At 37.0% G+C, this 20,983-nt stretch overlaps 1 protein-coding gene across 1 annotated transcript in view; it reads left to right on the plus strand.

Annotated features, from left to right (window-relative positions):
- The first annotated feature begins 3,600 nt into the window (after positions 1 to 3,600).
- SHPRH (SNF2 histone linker PHD RING helicase, E3 ubiquitin protein ligase) overlaps positions 3,601 to 20,983 on the plus strand; it is a 45,088-nt gene continuing 27,705 nt past the window's right edge. Inside the window, exons 1-11 of the mRNA XM_010282457.1 lie at positions 3,601 to 3,850; positions 4,172 to 4,250; positions 5,057 to 5,207; positions 7,031 to 7,136; positions 7,640 to 7,896; positions 8,320 to 9,015; positions 12,861 to 13,112; positions 13,914 to 13,992; positions 15,899 to 16,062; positions 16,152 to 16,408; positions 19,182 to 19,303. Coding sequence (XP_010280759.1) covers positions 3,601 to 3,850; positions 4,172 to 4,250; positions 5,057 to 5,207; positions 7,031 to 7,136; positions 7,640 to 7,896; positions 8,320 to 9,015; positions 12,861 to 13,112; positions 13,914 to 13,992; positions 15,899 to 16,062; positions 16,152 to 16,408; positions 19,182 to 19,303 — 2,413 coding nt within the window. The remainder of the gene's footprint in view (positions 3,851 to 4,171; positions 4,251 to 5,056; positions 5,208 to 7,030; positions 7,137 to 7,639; positions 7,897 to 8,319; positions 9,016 to 12,860; positions 13,113 to 13,913; positions 13,993 to 15,898; positions 16,063 to 16,151; positions 16,409 to 19,181; positions 19,304 to 20,983) is intronic.

A 20,983-nucleotide genomic window follows, 5' to 3' on the forward strand; every position in this document is an offset into this window, starting at 1 on the left:
CTCATCCCAAATCCAAAACATAGCCTCACATAGAAGCCTTATAGCTTCTATGAAGAAAATTAACTCTACCCTGGCTGAAACCAGAACAATATTAGAAAAACATGATGGCCTCTTCGCTAACTGTTGCAACTAGGATTGTAGTTCTGTAGGTAGGTGCATAGCTCAGTAGATGCATCAACTTAATGCTTAGTGTCAGTCCAACCAAATAAAAGAATTGTCCTGCAAGTATTAGAGAACAAAACAGGATCATTTAAACCATTATATAACTCTATAGTGTGCATTATGCTATGGTCCCAATTCAGAAATAAAGCCTATCACAGAAATGGAAAAGATTTGGGAGGGAAGACCCCAGGCGGTTACACACTGTGAAATCAGTTACGTTTTCTGACAGTTTTTCATCACGTACTTTTTGATGTAGCATAATATAATAATGTAGTCTTGATTCTGTGCCAATGAATGTGTTCCTCTTAAGTGTAAATTGATTTCCATTTCTAACAATTGAGTCTGCGTTTGAATTTCACCTGTTTTTAAACAGAATTGAAACTTTTTAAAAAACTGCATGTAACTGTGTATTTTAACACTTGCCAATATCCATCTAAAATTAACTGTATTAAGCAACAATGTTCCAAGATGAGGCTTCTTGTTCTCTCCATTGATGAGCAAATTCTTGTGTTGATGGAGCTGTGCACAAGGATTTACACAAATAAGGGGCATGACCTCTCTACCCCTACGTTTAGTTTAATTTGTTTTTCTCCGTGTACTTGTCCCGTTAATGTCCTTCTAGAGGATATTGAGACTTTGTGGCAGGAATTCCATCTGAAGTTATGGAAAGCATAGGATAGATGCATTAATGAATCTGCAAGGGAGTGACAAAATACTTAATATGCAGATGCTTCATGAGTTTTGAACATTAATTGTAGAGTTAACCGCTGTTTTGAGAAATTTGTTTACAGAGATTTCTTTTGTTTGCTTTAACAAATAGCTGATTTTGTAATAGCTTGTATCCTGTATCTGCTGTATAATATTACATGTTACTTCAGTGAACACAGGCATAGATCACTTATAGATCCAGCTAGCTGCTTTCTTAGTATGAAAAAAACCATAGTCTTTATAATTAAAATTTTAAAAGGCAGACTAAAATGTCTGTTCAATTGCCATTCACATATTTGTTCTAGTGAACAGTAGATGTTTCAGAGTATGTTTTCCCATAGTGTCCTGGAACTATGGTATGACATACAGTAGCATGGCAATAGCATTTACCATATACCATTCTCCTTCAGATTATTTGTACAAAGAATAGGTTTTTGGTCTTTGTATGGCATTTTTTTAATACCAAATGTGAAGCAACAACTTTTCCATTAATCTAGAATAAAGGGGGAAAAGATTATGTTTTAATTGATGTAGATATTCTTATACAGCAATCTGGAAACTGCCCTACAGATAAAACTGAAAGATTCTACTGCAAATGCAATAGCAGAACTTTAGTTCAGTCTTTGAAAGAATTAAGTAAATTACTTGATTACAGAATCATATCAGAGAAACTGAATTTTTAGATAGTACAACACCATCTGTTTCTGACACCTAAAAAATACTAAGATGAAAGCTATGTAACTGAATTACATTTTGAAATGGTTGAAAGTATAATTAAATATTCCCTGTTAATAAGTAACTAACTTGAGAGGTAAAGTTCCTTTAGCATCCTTTTAAAAATTCCTGTGGTACCTAGAACCATTTAATCAGAAAAAAATATGTCTGAGAGAACAAGAGAACAAAACAAGAAAGGTATGGACAAAACATATCCAATTACAAGTAAAAAACATTTTAAAGTATACTGTATTCTTTGCTCCCCTGTGTAATTCTGGAGAGACTTAGTTTATATAGAAGTCAATTTATTATGCTCTGAAATGTGAGATTTGAAAACTCTTACTTTAGGAAGTATAATGACAGGTGTCATTATAGATCAACTTCATTGATCAAACTTATACTCTGCAATCACTGTAATTTCTCTGTACTCTTCATGAAGTGAGGAACGTGTGTTACAGGATCCCTTTGAACAGTTTCTGTAGTAATAAAGCTACATGCTCTGCTTGGTGCTTGTCCTTTGGCTGGAGCATTAGTGGCTCCACGTGAGCACTCTGGTTGCCATCTTTACATTAAAAATCTTTATATGTACAGTTTTCACGAGTTTATAGACACTTAATGCCTTTCAGAATTCTTTTTTCCCCATGTGAAGCACTGCAAATGTTCCATTGACTTAAAAGGATTAAAGGAGGGCACTGATGGCTGCCATACATAGGCACATCATTTCCTGCTGTTTGTTTTGGAAATGATTCTTCACCTTCCCCATTCATTTGAATGAAAGAAAGCTTTTACTTTCTGTCAAAGAGAGTCCTAATAGCCCCCATTTTTAAGATTAAGCTCTCTGGTGTTTGTGCCAGGTACATCTCTTCTTTGTTTGTACAAGGCATCATAATTATGTGCAGCGTCGTAATTATAATTTTATTTTAGTTGTGCCTGCCATTACATGTCTTCCCTTTTTATCAGTACGATATTACAATTTTAAACATACCTTAAGGTCACCTTGTGCTGGAATTGCTGGCCTTGACTTGCTTCTAAATTTTTTTTTTTTTTTGAGAAAAATTCCACAAGGTGGCTTTATCTCCGATACTAGCTAGGGTTAGTATCTTTCTATGAACTGTAGTGTTGTGCAGCTGTTCCTAGGTAAGTACTAACAACTGCTTTATTGATACCAATGTTTTTAATATGATACCTAAAACACTGTTAAAACTTTTCGTTTATGTCTTATATTCCCTTATCGTATGTCAGTTTCCTAAAATGCTGAGCCTTGAATTTTGCATGAATTTTTGATTTACAGTATTTAAGTTCTGTGTATGCCCTTATATCCAAGTTCTGTGAAGAATATGTAAGCACACCACCTCCTTTTCTAGAGGACAGAAAAGGAAGGGGTAGGCCTTCTGTCCCAGAGGGTACATATTTCTTTTGAGGTGAGATTTTAATTTCTAAAGTATGCTTTGTCTAAATTTTTGCAGTGATGCAAGTGGTGAGAATTTTGTGTTGTCCTACTGCTATGATTTTCTTATCCAGATGGATAATTTAAAATTAACATGAAAGCTCACTGAAGAGAATCTCCTGGAGAGTTGGGTTTTTTATATGTTATTCTATCAAGAAGGGCTTTATTTCATGAAAAATGTACAAATCCTTGACAACCCACTATGTTTTTTTCCCCGGTCTATAATATTATCGACCCATGTTAACATTTAAATCTGAAATGTGAGTTTTTTGTGGTTCTGTGTCAGTTGGAAATGTTTAGTGGAAGGTCTTTATTAAATAAATAAGCCCTTGTCATTCTATCCCTAAATTCTAAAGGAAGAGCTTGGCTGATTAGGTATACCTCTGTGATCGCCATAGCATGTTAATCTTAACATTTGGGAAAGTAGTGCTCATTGTTTCCTACTGCTGCTAGCTGGGCCAGGTGCAGTCACAACATATTTAAATGACATTTTGCTTTGCTTGCTTTCATATGCTAACTAAATGTGTTGCTGCAAAATTTACTGAAATGTTGACCAAAGTTGATTGATAATGCATGTCTTGAATGACTTGGTGTATGCAGATGAACTGGAGGAAGATGAGGAAGAATCGGACATGGAACTAGAGCGACAAAATATTGAAGAGCTTTATGACTTTGTAAGGCACACCCATCAGCAGGATATCCAGTTACTAAGAGAGGATGTGCAGCATCCTGCATTAATTCCTATTCTGAGGCCATACCAAAGTGAGGCTGTGAACTGGATGCTTCACCGAGAGAACCTCACAAGTCCTCCAAGCAGTGGCAAGTATATGCATCTGGAAAACTTGTGTAATTGAGGAAAGTGGCATTATGTTGTCAGCAGTAATGCTTTCTTCCTCTTTGATTAGAAGCTTTATTAATTATTTCACTACTGTTTTCATAAAAGCTGTTGTTTGGGTTGTACACTAAATCATAAACTAAACTTTGCTGAACAGTAGTTAATGTATCGTGTTGGTCATGAAGCCCTGTGGAAGTAGACGTCTGCTTTTTGTCTCTAAATGTCACAATAAGGCTGAGCCATTCTAAGCAGTGTGCTGTTTATAGAGAAACCTCATAACAGTAATACAAACTCTTTCTCTGTAGAAAATGCACTGCACTTCTTATGGCGGGAGGTCATCACTCTGGATGGAGTAAAAATCTACTATAATCCATTTACTGGCTGGTATGTTTTTATAGTTATCTCTTTCTGAGAACACCTCAAGGTTGTACTCTGAAAACCTTATTGGTAGCTTTTAGCTGGAGGATGTAAGATAATTCATAACTTTTCATTTTTCAGTTAGTAACTAAAGAATTAGAAGAATGATATTTTTAATTAGGGAAAAAAACAAAACAGGAAAACTGGAGTATATAATGCACAGGTCAATATGTAAATCTTGAGTTGAAGACATAATTCTTAATGCTTGGTTTTTTTTAATTTCAGTGCAAATTGTGGTTTTAAAATTAACTTTTTAAAATTAAAGACTCGGAGGCTTCAACCTTCTGGTCCAATGTTTTTAAAATCCAAAGGAAGGAGGCAATATAATGCCTTTTATTAATGCTGGGTATTGCATTACTAGTTCTGTTTCATTTTTCTCATTAATTTGGTTAGAATAGAACCTTTTGATTGCTAGTTTGCTTTCTATTTTTTCCCCTGTATAACTTTCAGGTCTTTAACTTACGTGAATATAAATATATTTTAAGTTTTTTGGAGGCTAATGTTATGATATGCTAAGGTTAGCAAGGCAAGGCCTGTTAGGAGGAAAAAATAACCCAAAAATTCTGGCATACATATTTGTCTTGGTCAGGTTTGTACACCCAAAAAGCTTGCTATCTTTTGTCAACCTCAGCTTATCTAATAAAAGATATTGCCTCGTCTTACAAACTTTGCCTTGCTGAAGTTATGCTCTGTGTGTCACTGAACATGTGCTTCTTCTCTGTCACACCATTCTATAGTACTGACTTTCATTTGGGAATGTACTTGAATTTTAGTATTATCCGTGAATATCCGATTGCTGGACCCCAGTGGCCTGGAGGTATTTTGGCAGATGAGATGGGTCTTGGAAAAACAGTAGAAGTGTTGGCTCTTATTCTGACTCATACCCGACCAGATGTTAAACAAGATAATCTGACATTACCTGAGGTAAGAAAACTAGGATAAGATTTAGTACAAAGAAAATATTTTTCAGAATTAATGGAAACGCACTTCTGTTGAGTTTACTGCTTTCTGTTTTATAGGAGTCCAGATTTAAAGCTGGATTTAAGTACAGTGAAAGTTTTTGCTTTGTAGGATGTGATACTTGGTGACATAAATAGTGGAATGGTTTGCATGAGCAGCACTTGATAGTTCGCCATTGTTGAAGGGTGTAAACAGGCAACTGCGCTGTTAATAGGCTGTTGGTAGTTTACATACCCTCCAGGAGTGTATAAATACAGAATTTAGTCTACTATGTTGGAAATCATTCTCCCCTTCACCTCCTTGTATCGATGAGTATCAAACATCCATTAGACATACATTCTGTGCTAAAATAGGGGCAATTTAAACTCGGTGAATAAAGGTTTCTACTTCCTCTCTATTTCATATAATAGAAATAGGCTTATTTAGCAATAGTTTTCCATCTTTTCACTTTTCTCATCATATATCCTGGTGAAAACTTAGCACATTCACTAAAACCAAAAATTCTCTCCAAGGGAGAGAACCTTTACCCTTAAGTAACCTCTTGCCACTTCTGTGGGTTCCATCCTTCTGAATTCATAGCAGCCAGTTTCATTGTACATCTAGTCATAATGATCTCCTGCCTGCTTGTAATTTTATCAGTTAAGACGACCAAATTCTCAAAAAGAGGACACAATTATTCTTAAATATATCAGAGGGTAAGCACTGAGGAGTGTGAAGAAGGGAGTATTAGCACTAAAGCACCTGGACATCAACTGGTAATAACATCTAGAAGACCATAGCTTTTGGAGAGCTGGAGTTATGAAACTGTTTCACAGTATGTGTAGTTGGGACAGACATCTTAGCTAATATTATGGGATCTGTATGAACAGAATTATATGATGCTGCCTGTGGTTAAAAGGCACTATTCCACTCATACAGAAGGCCCCTTGTCATTGCATTTTTCTAGTCTTCTAATATAAAATGTCTTTTGTATGATGTCCTGGGGGAGGGAGACAGGGGGGATGGGGACGGGGACACAGACACCAGAAAAAAACAAACCAGAAGTGCTTTATTCCAACAGAGACTTTCTGGATGACTCCTGGCTTGTGTGAGCCAATGTCAGAGTTACTCCAAGTAGTTCAAATCGCTGTAGGGCTCAGTGTCTGGAATTTCATTGTGGTTGCTGTTTAAGAACTCTGCAAAGCAACCAGTTGGACAGGGCAGAGTGCAGTGTAAGTGAATACAGCTATAAAACAGTCATAGAAATATTGGCACTGCATTTTTTCCAGCTTTGGGATTGTTTTTTATATCCTCATTCTCAAGTATACATCTCCTTGAATTAAATCACTATTCCTGAATCACTAATAATAGAGTAAATTTTGGGGGCCAATCCCTAAAAACAGAAACTTCATTGTTATACAACTAACTAGGGCTTTTTAATCTATAATGCTTATCTTCTTTTGTGTTTCTAGCTGTATATTAAATATCTATTTTCCTCCCACCAATCAGTAACCTAGATCACCTACAGCTGTAGATTCTTGCAACTTAATTCTGAAGTAATGGAGGACCCAAGCAGCTTGCAGGCTGCTGTTTCTGTTCTCAGTGTAGGATGCTGAACACCGTTTGAAAAACTGAACTGAATGGGGTAATACTCTATACACTAAAAATAAGCTATGTCAGCAAAGTAGTGAGATCAGAGCACACATCTATAGCAGCTCATGCTTTTTTAAAATATGGAAAGATTAATGAAGTTCAGAATTACTATGAAGAGACATGAACTAATAACTGTTTAATATTGTCTGCATTAGGGTAAGCTTGTGAACTTTTTTGTTCCACCTCAACCTTTAGAAGGAAATAAAAAGAAAAAAACAAAGGAAATGGAGCTTAAATTGAAGGAAAAAATACAATATCCCAGTAAGTATTTCTGATTTACTTTTCTTAATCCATTTTGCTTTTGGCATAAGTCTTGTCTTGGCTGCTGACTATGAGTTCAATGCTACTCTTCACTTCGGGAGAGTGAAGGTTCTTTTGCTGAACTCTGGGATTGCATGCTACAAACAAGTGATCTACACTTAAAATTAAAGTTACCAACTCGGATCTCTGTGCTACAGAGCTCCATGAAACTAAAGCTCGTTGTAAGAGAGTTTACGCATTTAACTGAAATACACTGTCTTTTTATAAGCTTCAGTAAGAAAATTGAGTGACTTATTTCTATTGCTACTCAATTATTGTCTTAGAATCACTGAAAAATAGCTATTTGTAGGATTACCTCAAGTAAAGCATTGTCAAAACTGCTGCCTGTCTTTTTTTGCATTTTTTTAGATGAACACTGTTTAGAGTTCCCTTAATATGCATTCTCTGAGGTAACTTTCATTTTATCTGAGCTGTAAGTTTATTTGCTTTGATTCTACGTATAGGCTTACGAGTGATGATACTAGCAGCTGTAAAGGAAATGAATGTGAAGAAAGGAGCATCCATTATTGCAATATTTAAGTACATCAGTGCTATATATAGGTATGACATACAGAGAAATAGACGGCTTCTCAAAAGAACTCTAGAAAAACTAATCGCAGAACAAGTAGTAGAGCAAGTCAAAGGACATGGTCTGGCTGGGTCTTTCAAACTGGGGAAGAATTACAAGGAACAGAAGAAGCGAGAAAGAACCAAAGAGCAGGTAAAACATGCTGTACTTCAAAGAATGTGGCAAAGGCAGATCTTATTTCTGCTAATTGCATGCTACTCTTAGCTGTGCTGTCTGTGTGCACTAGTTCAGTGACGCTGGCTTATCGATAAAATGAAGAAAATTGTAGCATTTGCTTTGACATTCATGAACAGAGGAGCAGAAACCATAAGTAGATCAAATTTGGGGCTAAAATATTAACTACATCTGTCATAAATCTTTTTAAATAGTGCTGTAGTGGCTGGCAGATGTATTGTTCTTACTGTGAAGTTGTCTTTTAACCACTGGTAAACATTAACCAAATCCTTAAAATGGAAATTTATATAAAATCTCAATATTGATGCCTTGATGTGTTTATATGTTACAAAAAAAAAAAAAGGAGAAGGTCTGACTGACTTGGTTAATTTTACTTTGTAGATAGCAAGAACTTCAGAAAGCATTCAGAAGCAGCAGCTGATGGATGCTAAAACTCAAACCAAACAATCAAGAAATAGTGATGTCACTTCTGAAAATGTCCTTAAAACCCCTTTACGGGTGAATATCACCATGGAAGAACATGATTATTGTACAACTAGCAAAAATAACAGGAAATCTGAAGCAGATCATGAGAAGTCTGTACAAGAGAATAATGTTGAGCAGGAAGCTGTGGTCCCAAAGTCTCCCGATTTGCATGGCAGCCTCCTTGTCTCCAGTGATGCAAGCAGTCATCCCGATTTTGACGTTCCTAAAGCTACAGCTGATGTCCAGGAGGGAGTTCCAAAGGACCAGTCCTCACATTCCCAAGAACGCGCTGGCAGTAGTGTACAACATGCCAGCTCTGTATTTCCGTTTAATACATCTGAGTATCGTTTTGAATGCATCTGTGGAGAACTTGGATTGGCTGACTACAAAGCTCGTGTGCAGTGCCTGAAATGTTACTTGTGGCAGCATGCAGAATGTGTAAACTACAAAGAGGAAAATCTAAAGATCAAGCCCTTCTACTGTCCCCATTGTCTCGTGGCAATGAAACCAGTTTCCACAGGAGCAACTCTGATAATTTCTCCGAGTTCTATTTGTCATCAGTGGGTAGATGAGATCAACAGGCATGTAAGATCATCTTCTCTCCGAGTTCTGGTAAGATTATATAGCTCCATATTCTGGAGAGTTATTTTATCAAGGCTTGGGACTTCCTGTCTGACATTCTGTATCATGTAAAGTTCAGAGGTTTCTTTGTCCTCTGTGTCAGAATTCGATATTTCTTGCTGTTAAAGCTATGCTTTGGCACCACATGGTGTATTTGTGTCCCAGAAAGACTGACTGCATTTAGTTCTTAATTTTTTTCCTTATTAGTTGATCACTGGGAAGGTGATACAGTGGACTAGATATCTTTATCAAATGGAAGCAAATTTTGAGCAGTTGCAACAAGTGATTTCTGAGAGGGAAGGCTGTTTGTGATTTTTTTTTTTTTTTCTGAAAGATTACCAAGGAACTTACAAAAGCCTAACTATAGGTGTTTTGGCAGTGTCAAGTCTCACTGTGCGTTTGCACCCAAGCAGCTCTCTGACAGTTGCTTCTCATTTCATTCTAGGTGAAAACAAATGTTTCAGTAGGTAAAGAGTGTACTTTTGAATTTTTGCTTCTCGGGCATTACAAAGGAAGTCTTGGGTCTTGGTTTTTACTGAGAACAACACCATTACTGGTGTTGCCTGGGTATTGTCTGTATAACATCTGCCATATTAGGGTGTTGCTTATCTGGAGACCTTGTATTGTGCTTTTACTTTTATTTCTAATAGCTCTGTCACTAAAATAAACCTAATTATACATATAGTAACTATAGCTATACAGGATTTTTTAATATAGTTATCACAGTATTCAAGGGTAGCCATTGTCTTTTATTAATGATGTAGACACGTTTTGTCATTCATATTTTTAGTAGGCAAGAACCTTTGTAATGATGAAGTGCTTTGAGAATCATAGCTCCCTTGTATTTTGAATAAAATAACAGTAGTAATAGATTGATAGAGAGGAAGCTTTGTATTCAGGGATATCTGACACCTTCTGCTATACTGTGTAGATGCCCAATGTATAAATGAATTCTAAGCCTCCAGTAAGCCATTTGCGTGGACAGGCTAATGAGCTTCAGTGCAGCAACTAATAAATGTATAAGACTTGCACAGTGTTCGTAGGACCCAGTCTAAGTTTTATACCAGCTTTAATGAAAACTGACAGAAATAAATTTACATGGTAACAGTAAAATAGCTTAAATAATGAATGTCAACACTTTAAGCTGTGTGACATCTTCCATTCTAAGACACTGGTTTCATTTTCTTTTAACTGCCAACTCTAAGTCACCCAGACTTGCTTTCAGTGTTTCTTCAAAATGAAAATTTGTTGGGTTTTTTTCTGTAAAGTTAAAACAAAAATAGTGCAGATCTTTCAAAGAAACAGTTTCCCATGTTAACAGGTTTTGCATTGCATGTGAAGGGTGTTTTTTATTCTTCCAACTGCTTACAACCCATGGGTAATTCTAATGGGTTTATGTAATAGAACAAGAAATTAAAATTTATCAGTAGGTCTTGCTTTGTGTCATTGTCACAGTTTAACCCCAGCTGGCAACTAAGCACCATGCAGCCACTCACTCACTCCACACTAACTGATGGGATGGGGGAGAGAATCAGAAGGGGAAAAGTGAGAAAACTCATGGGTTGAGATCAAGGCAGCCTAATAGGTAAAGCAGAAGCCATGCATGCAAGCAGAGCAAACCAAGGAATTAATTCACTAGTCCTCGTGGGCAGGCAGGTGTTCAGCCATTTCCAGGAAAGCAGGGCTTCACCACATGTAGTGGTTAATTGGGAAAACAAATGCCATCACTCCAAAGGTTCCCCTTTTCCTTCTTTCCCCAGCTTTATATACTGAGCATGAGTCATATGGTATGGAATATCCCTTTGGTCAGATGGGGGCAGCTGTCCTGGCTGTGTCCCCTCCCAGCTTCTTGTGCACCCCCAGCCTACTTACTGGTGGGGTGGGATGAGAAGCAGAAGAGGCCTTGACTCTGTGTAAGCACTGCTCAGCAGTAACTAAAACATCCCTGAATTATCAACACTGTTTCCAGCACAGATCCAAAACATAGCCCCATACTAGCTACTATGAAGAAAATTATCCCAGCCAAAACCAGCACAGACAGGTTGTCTTTTTCCTGCTGCTGTGAAAACAACTAAAACTTGGCCAAGTTATGAATCTCTGTAAAATCTGTTCATAAATACTTGGAAGAGGTCATTAGACTCTGACAGCTATTTTTTCTTAACAGTTACTTCAGTGAGCATGCTCATTTTTTCCTTTTTCCCCCTCCTGTTCTCTCTCTTTAGTTCATGTACATTGACCTGGTTGCACATGCTCTGTTGTCACACTCTGGGACTGAACAGAAATTTTCTGCAGGTGATTTGTTCAGTTGACAGAAACACTGTTGCGGTATGCACAAATGTAGAGGAAGATTATTACTGGAGGGAAAAGTACAGTAACAGTGAAATTAACAGTGAAACCATGTGCTGATCATCAAGGGCTAAAGAGGGAGGAAATCAACTAAGGTTTTATAGAGTCATCTTGATTCTGGTATTTTTAATTATTAGTTACGTGAAGTAAGAGAACATTGAAGTTTGACACTGAGGGACTGGAAAGATGGTGTGATTTTCTTAAATGGTAAAAGTGTTTGTAGGTAATTGCAGATAAGAATGGACCATCTTGGTTAGTGTTTATTAAATAAAATCATGAACTTGCAGAATGAGAGAGGAATGGAAAGATGCTAGCTATTTGATGAGACTAAAATACAGATTCTTTCTAAAAAAGATAGGGATATTTCTGTATCTGTCAGAAGAAAGCCTTACCTATTTTAATATTGTAATTAATATTAATAGATAAGTGGTAAGTAACTGATGATACAATTCTTAAAGTACGCAATGGATGCCTGTAAGTTTAAGGTAGGTTCCTGAGGTAAATTGGGAACAAGAGAAAAAGCTTGTATGAGAAGGAAAAAATAGCGATTGATGTATCGCTCTGGTAATAACTGGTCTTAGTATCTAAAACTCCTGAAGACTATAAACTGCTCCTACTTTTAAAATATTTTTTTTTATTTTGTGCCATACCACACGTTATTTGAAATTTTAACATGCTTTGGTACTGTAAGTATATTCGGACTCATAAGACATACTGTATTTTCTTTACATATAGAATGCTACCATAGGGAAGCATGTAGTAAAATGTTTGGTTTAGCATGTTAATTTTTTTTATTTAAACTGCTGTATGTTTCAAAAAGGACTATGCTTAAAATTATGAGGGAGATTAGAAAAATACTTCTGATACTAGAACAAACGTCAAATCTGAAAAATTTATAATAAGATACTGTTGGTGGACAGGGATTGTTTCTTACTAGGGTACTCCTTCTATTTTATGAATCTCTGTAGAAAACCTTTTTGTAGATAAAACATTACCCAGCATATAATTTCTGCGTTTTAAATATTTCACTGCATACTTCTGTCTTTGCCTAATCATCTGTGAAATTCTTGGGGTGGTGTGGAGAAAGGTAATACATCTATGGTAAAGGAGAGGAGAGGACATGTAACACTGACTTACGTAATGTTGCTCTGTACAACATCACAGAACAGTTAATCTTGCATACAACCATTGCAACAAATAACTGTTGTAGCAAATACTGAAGTCCTTTTTTCTTCAAAGGAGAAAAAATGTTTCGCAAAGATAGAAGTAACTACACATAAAAAATTTTGCATTTATTATTGGTGTTTCTTGTATGGATTTCCCACCATGCTACTATATGAATATGGGTTTTATTGAATGATTTCATATTGTATGAGGAACACTTCCAATAGCATGCATGTATTAAGATGTACTGGTATTTTTGCATTTTTATTAAAGTGTCTCTTATGTTCATTCTTTGCTATTGTGCTATTGAATACAAATCTATATAGGTGTATCAAGGTGTGAAGAAGCATGGCTTTTTGCAGCCACACATGTTGGCAGAGCAGGAGGTGGTTATCACCACATACGATGTCCTCCGCACTGAGCTGAACTATGTAGATATACCCCACAGTAACAGCAAAGATGGTCGCCGTTTCAGGAACCAGAAGCGGTACATGGCCATCCCAAGTCCCTTAGTAGCAGTGGAGTGGTGGAGGATCTGCCTTGATGAAGCACAAATGGTTGAATGCACTACTGCAAAGGTATGACATTCCCAGTCATGCATTTATGTAACTTGAAAAGATTTTGACAAGCTTATTGTAAATAATACAATAGACTTCCCTCTCGCTGGCTTAACATTCAGTACCCTCAGGTAATTTGTCCTTGTAGCTTGCTCTTTAGAAGTGAATTTTATGTTGGGAGATATTTACTATTAAATGGTTCTCCTATTGGAATTTTGACAGACTGAAGTATATCCAGCTCAAAAAATACTTAATCTATACCGACAGTTTAAAGAACTAGGTCATCATGTCGTATGTGGTGTTTGATAGTTTCAAACAAGACACTAGCCTGTGCAATGACATGCTTCAGAGGCATAGATATGTCCTTTGGGTCTAGAAGCTAAAATAGTCAGCAGTGTGCCTGCAAACTCTAGGGCTGCAGTCTGAAAAGGGAGATTATTTTAATTTGCATTCGTCCATTCTTTTTGCCCAAGACAGGCACACAAAAATGCTACTTGCATAATGGTTTATAGGCTTTAATTTTTAATACTTTTTTTACATACAGTTTCTTTTGCTGTTTGCCTTTTGTGAACCCTTAATTGCACTTGATACTTGGAAGTGGATATGGCTTTTATCAGCTTTCAGTTACCTTCAAAGAAGCTCAATAACTTTATACACACTTTTATAATATATTGTACTCAATGCTGCTTATAGGTCTGCTAATCTTACATACTGAAAAGATGTTCAGACTTATTAAAAATAAGGTTTGTGTGTTTTCAGACTGCGTTCCACTCTTATCTTTGTTTTTCCTTTCCTACCATTGGTTCGTTCTTCTTTTTCTAGGCTGCTGAAATGGCACTCCGTTTAAGTGGAATCAATCGCTGGTGTGTCAGTGGCACTCCTGTGCAGCGAGGATTAGAAGGTGAGATTTTATGTAGCAGTGTCATCTATGGGTTTTCCTTGTGCTGATATTTAGGTAGTGGTTTGAAGCAGTTAAAACGTCTGCTATTTTTGCTCTGAATTAATTAGGTACTTTGACTTGGTAAGCTATAAACCTTAAGCAGGTAATAAAGACATAAAATAAATGTATCAATATAAAAAATGCAGAGTTGAAATCTTTTTATCCCTTGGAGTTAGACAAATACTTTGAGTAGTTCTTCAGTTTTTGCTTAGCAGAGTGGGTAAATATTAACCCCTCTCTGTTGCAGCTAAAGATAGTCTGCTCTGATTACAGAATCCTTCTAACTGTCAAATACAGCAAGCAAAGCTGTGTTTGCTTTTTGCATAGCCCTATGCCTACTACTGTAGGCAGCAACTGCCATGAATATAAATTCTAAAAATCGTACTAAAGCTTTATAAAACTGTCTTAAGTCCTTATGTAAGGACTTAATGAATTGAGCTGTGTGGAGTAGGGAGCTGTATGTTAGCAGGAGTCATTTATCTTGTCTTTTTTGTGAGGTACTCTGTTTCTGTAGACAGGCTTCAGACAGAAAAAAAGAAAGGGAACTGACAACTTCTTTATCTCCCTGTGTTCTTTGATGGATTTAGGAATATGTGCTACACATTGAGGGCAATGAGTTTGAGAGTGGCTAAATCAGTGTAAGCATTTGCGTGCATTTGTGAACTATAGTTCAGGTACCAAACCATTATAAAAGTCAATACTGTACATGAATTCATTATGGAATTGTGGATTAAATTTATAAATAAACATAATAGTTGTGAGAATATGTAGCTAATAAAAAAAACATATAGAAGAAAGTGATTGATTTGCCTGTCATGATTAGCTTGTTAAAGTCCTCATGTGATAGTGTTGATTTAATACATATCTGAAATGTCATATTGTCCATAAAACATGGTGCTCAGGCAGCCCTCATCACATAGTGGATGAAAACTGCTGACTAATTTGAATCTGTGCCACAGCTGCTGTAATAAAATGGGATGGGACCTCTGGGTAAACAATTGCTTCCTGCATAGAAAGGATTCCCAGGATTTTTCTTCCCCTGGTCTAGGATGTATTTGGTGAATGTCTTACGGCTCTCAGCTGAATACCAAAATTACCATAAAGCTAACAGAGTAAAGAATGCAGCCACCAGATCTTTAAGAACTATCTGTAAGGTACCATCATATATTTCTAATTCTGCGTTGTCCACATGCAACATTTAAACATGTGTTTCTGTATTTTTCCAGTAAGATTTAGATATAAGCTTAAAGTCTGTATGTCCTTAAATTTCATCTCCAAAAATGATGGGTTTCTGAATTGGGCAGAATTAGCAAGCTGTGTTCTCTCAATTAGTAAGTAGACAACAGGAGTGTGTTTTGTTAATTTCTTCTGCCTTAGCAGAAAAGTGTAAGTCTTATGAATTGCAGCCCCTTTTAGGATGGTGGGCAACAGACAGTTGGTGCACAGCAGGCTATGAAGTAATGATACTGAGCAATATTGTTTTAGAAAAACCTGGCAACCTCAGTTAACCGTATGCAGTCATCTAATTTCTGCCTCTCTCCTCTGCTTTGAATAGGTTTAAATTCATTGCTCTGTTCTGCTAAACGTGAAATTAGGAAAGTGTCTCACAAATAGTTATATTCCAGCAAGTTCTACAAAAATCAACCACTAGGTAAAGGAAAGAACACCCACCTTCCCCCACCCAGTCCCCTGCCTCAGATTAGCTATTTTGGTGAGGGAATGACTGGAAAACAAATGAAGAAGATAACAGCCGGAATGTAGTTGTTTTATGCCTGGTAACCTTCCTACAGAAGTTAATTTTTTTGGAGGCATATTGTGAAGTATTATAACACAACCACTGTACTAAACCACTTTCTTTTCTTGGCAGATCTGTATGGATTAGTCCTTTTTCTTGGAGTTGATCCTTACTGGGTCAAACATTGGTGGGATCAACTTTTATATCGACCTTATTGTAGGAAAAATCCCCGGCCTCTCTACAGTCTCATTGCCAAGATAATGTGGAGATCAGCAAAGAAGGATGTGATTGACCAAGTAAATAAGAGTTTTGGGTTTTAAAATTCCTGAACAACATTTATCAATGGCTTTATTTGCAAATTACTTATTTTCTTTTTTAATTGCAGATTCAAATCCCCCCTCAGACAGAAAATGTACACTGGCTTCACTTTTCTCCTGTGGAGAGACACTTCTATCATCGCCAGCATGAGGTGTGCTGCCAGGATGCGTTGGCAAAACTCAGGAAGATTTCAGACTGGACTCTTAAGCTTAGCAGCCTAGATAGAAGGACCGTGACTTCTATTCTGTACCCTTTGCTGCGGCTGAGGCAGGCCTGCTGTCATCCACAAGCTGTTCGGGGCGAGTTCTTGCCATTACAGAAAAGGTGAATTTCTGTCACTTCCTAAACGGCTTTATCCAAAGCAAAACTCTGACTGTCTCTAATGGTGCAAGATCTTGTTCAGTTCTCAAACAAGCCTAATCTTAAGCTTCTTTAGTTAAATGTGCAACTATGCCACACCAAGTTATCTGACCTCAGAAGTTGAACAGGATAAGGTAGGGTAGCTAGTGTTACTCGTGTGTTAAAGAACATAGCACTGAGAGGCAGTTGTTTGTGCAGTAACATCTTAACCTTACAATGCTGATGGATACTGGGGTGTTGCAGGTGGCAGACTGAGTGTGAAACAAACCAGTTTTTTTTTCAGTTTTAAATAAGCCCACTGATTTTCTTTGTCTCTTACAAAACTCATGTTCATAAATGAGAACAATGAACAAAATGAATAAACAGAATGGAATAACTCTTTCATTCAAAGAAGATGTTGTTAATGTGAGATTGCACTATTTGTAAATGTAGATCCAAACTTGAAAGCTGTTCAAATGCTTTTTTTTTTTCCACATGCTTTCAAGTTTATTTTCCTCACAAGTGTGCTGCAAATACCAGTTTGGTCTCAGCCTTTGTTTAGACCAAAAGCAGGTTGCAAGCACTTTTAGCAAAATGTAGCTGCTACTTTTTCAGTCAGAGGGGGGCTGTGAAAGAACAGGCTGTTGCCATTCCAGGCTCTCAGAGCACTGTCTGTGTTTTTTCTTTTTCAAGCTACAGGTAGGGAAGGACTTAAACTCTTAACACTGCCAGTGTTATTTCTACTGTTTCCTGCTCTTGTTCATCCATTCCATTCAGTCTCTTTTCTATCCTTTTATGAAGTTTTGTGTCCTGCTCCTTCCCCTTTCTCATACAGGGCACCTGCAGTGCCTAAGCAGCTGTAACTGACTTCGATCACTGCTGAAATAGGTGCAATAGTAGGCCCTAACAGTCTGCTAGTGTGGAAACAAGGAATCAAACATGGGAGAAATCAATATTCCCACCAGCTCATACAAGTTTATTTGCATTCAAATAAGCCAGTGAACTACAAATTAAACGTGTAAACTGAGCTGAGTATGCTGGGGACAGCTTAGTACTGTGTTGATTTTGGTGGAATGCTGTCAAGCGACAGCTGCATAGTAACTGTGGTGGAAAAACTAGCAATGAAAATTAGATCTTTCCTAAAATCATATGTACAAAGAAAAGTTGTTTCCAAGCACCATATATGTATTTTTTTTTTTTATGAACCAAGCTTGAATGCAGCAGTGGACATTTACAGAACAGAGAGAAGATTTGACTCCTGGCTTTGCTTACATCTATGAGAATAATGAAGAAATTCAGTGCTAGGAACTCTGAAGAAGAGGAATTTACTGAAACAAGAAAGTTGATGCTGGAGCATATGGATAAGAGAAACTGGTCTGAAATAAGAAAGCTGAGTTTGGAGCATATTCTATGCTAAATGACTCTTTTCCCCACCTGTGTAGTGAAGGCAGTAAATGAGAATATCTGCTCAGCAAAAATGTAGCCGTCAAAAGGGAGTTTTCTAGGCTCCCCTAATTAAACTGGGTAAAAAGAAAACCTTTTGTCTCAGACTATATATCAAATTGTGTACTTTATAGAAGCAAAAGGATGTATATGTAATTTTTCTTGAATTTGATGATGGATTTGAAAATGAAAAGTAGTAGTGGTAGAAGTATCAGAGTATGAGCAGTAGGTGCTATGTGTATTTGCCAGTACCTCTGTAGAATTCAACTAACTATAAATAGTGATTATATTGATTTAAAGCCTGCTCTAATGTAACACTGTAGTGTAAACTCAAGGAGCAATTTCTGCAAACGGAACGGTGTTGCAAGGAGGGTAAAATAAAGGCTTAGTCAAAGATAACCTTCTAGGATAACCTTAGGCCCAGACTGCACAGGAGTTATGTCACCTCTTACTCTACTTCACAGTGCTAAACGCCACATGGTACATGCTTCTTTTGAAAGTAAATGAGGCTGAGGAGCAGAGTTTTGGGGGCGGGAGATAGTGTCTGCTCTCACAGCAGCCTCAGGTCAGCTGTTGTAGACTGTTGTTGCAGTTTACTCTCCTGTCTCTTTGCATTGGTCTTCTTCCTGCCTGGATTCTTTGTCCCTTGGCCTTACTCCAAGCTGTCCTTGATGCTTGCTTGCTTTCTTTCTCATCTCTGTTCTTGTTTCTCCCTCTTACCTCTTTGTTTCCTGTATTTTTATGTTAAGCTAATTACCTTCTGACTAAATTCCTCTCATTACAATTTACAGGTATTACAAACAAATGTAGAAAAGGAAGTTTAAAATTATATTTACTGATTTTTTCACTGTTCTCATTTCACACATTTCCCTCTTTACCTTGACACTTCATCTGTTTTGCATGTTTAGACTGGTAGCAGAAAGAAGAAATGTAGTCTCTCATAGCTGTTTTCAAACAGCTTCTAGCAAAATGAGGTCTATTTTTACTTGTTTCCAGTTCACCACTGTAGCAGATGGAACAAAATATTTTGCCCTCTGAAGGATTACTTTACATAGTTCTAATTTTCCTCTTGTTTCTTATTTCTTTCTATTTTTAGGAGATGTCAACCTCTTGACATATCCAAGTTAGGGTAAAGCTCTAGCTGGAAGAAAAACTGACAGCTAGGGGTTTTTTATTAAGTAAATAAATCTCAAATAAACATTTGCACAGTATGTTGGATGCATGTAACAATCTTTCATGTTGCACAGCATGATGGTTTTACTTATCTAGTATTGTGGTCTTATTTCAAATTTGAGCCATTTGCTCTTTGTTTCAGCACTATGACCATGGAGGAACTGCTAACATCTCTGCAGAAGAAATGTCGAACAGAGTGTGAGGAAGCTCACCGACAGTTGGTGTGTGCTCTTAATGGTTTAGCTGGTATCCATATCATTAAAGGTAAGACAGGAGGGCTGTAGCATATTCTTTGCTCCTTTTAGTAGGCTAATTATGGTTTAAATAACACCATGTAAAAACAGTGGCTTTTTTGAATTTGTGGAAAAAGCTATAGTGAAATCCTAGGAAACTAGAGAGGTCTGTAACAGTGTTTGTAACAAAAAGCAACATTCATTCGAGATGAGGGGGAAAAGAATAGGTGTAGTTTGGTGCATCTTTGAGGGGTCTCAGTGTATTTATGGCTTTTTTGGTTTATATTCTTTCTTGATTCTACCATCTATGTGTACTGGGAGCATAAAAGAAGTTATACTTGTGTAATTTTACTTAACCTGCTTTTGTTTTATCAGTACTGGTTTCTGGGCTTCCTTTGTGCCCCCTGCCATGCAAACTGCTATGCTGACTGTGGAATCTGTTTGCTGCTGCCTGCTATACAACTCTGCCAATGTAGATTTCGTCTGAATTAGGAGGGAAAACAAGTTTTGAATGGGAAACAAAAATAATTATATTAACCTTGAATGTCCCACTAAACAAAAGAATGATAAATTAAAATGATTTAGTCATGGATGTGAAAAAATGCTTCTTTGCCAAGTAACAAGTCTTCTAGAGTTGACAAGCTGCTTGAATTTTTCCAGCTCACATTGAAGTATTCCTTCAAAGCAGAGAATAAGCAAAGTGCCCATTCTGTTACTTGCCTTACAGAAAGACTACATTCAGGTTCTCTAGTCTGTAGTTAGTGGGTTTGAAATACTTTGTTATGATTGCAGGGTGGAGATCAAATTTTTTCAGATACAGTTAAGTGCTTAAAAAGATTCCCGTACAGATTAAATATTTCTAAAATACACTTGTAGCAGCAAGTCTGGTCCTGTTTGAAAAGCAGATTGATGAAAATTTTATCTGGTGAGAAACAAAAGGAGGATTGAGGCAGAGTTCTGGTCTATAACTTTTCCCCCCTGCCCCAGCATTGCTGTTACACTCAGTCGTCATTAACAGCAAGGAGGAAGTGCACCGTATATATAAGTAAAGCCATGCATTTATTGTTAGTATATGTGAAATCTTGTAAGTCTAATTATTATTAGCCCAGATCTCATTGTTACAGATAAAAAAAAGAATAATAATCACACTTAACTTGTTTCTACTGCTTGTCCTGCTTTTATGCTCACCTTTCTACTGCTCTTCTGGGTCCTGAGGTCAATGGTTTCATACTGGTAGTGGCAGATAGTTGTCACCATCTGGAGTTCGTCATCAGGAGGAATAAGGTCTTTGTGTTGATAGTTTCTTCTTTCTCACTCAAGGATCTAGTTAGGGTCATTTTTATGTTTGCTAGCACACTTTTACACCTTTCCTTCTTCATTGGTCTGCAGCTCCACGTTAACACCAAATTTAGTGTACATGATGCCTTTTATGAATGTTACATACTATTTCTTTGTTCTCTTTGCCCCTAAAACCAGTTTTGTCCAGCTCTAGGTCTGCATTTCTTTGACTGTGGGTGAGTTGTTTATAGCCATGGCTTCCTTGTTCACTGCCAAGCCTGTGCACCATCTCTTAGCATCCCATGGCTGTACTCCTCCACACTGCATCCTATATCTTTACTTTTCAAGGCCTCTGCTGTTGTTACCAGGCCTGTATTTCTCCACACTACATCATTGTGTTAGTTGTAAATATCTCATTCTACATAGAATAACT

Source organism: Phaethon lepturus, unplaced genomic scaffold (genome assembly GCF_000687285.1).
Source record: "Phaethon lepturus isolate BGI_N335 unplaced genomic scaffold, ASM68728v1 scaffold5270, whole genome shotgun sequence".
In the NCBI taxonomy this organism is placed as follows: Eukaryota; Metazoa; Chordata; class Aves; order Phaethontiformes; family Phaethontidae; genus Phaethon; species Phaethon lepturus.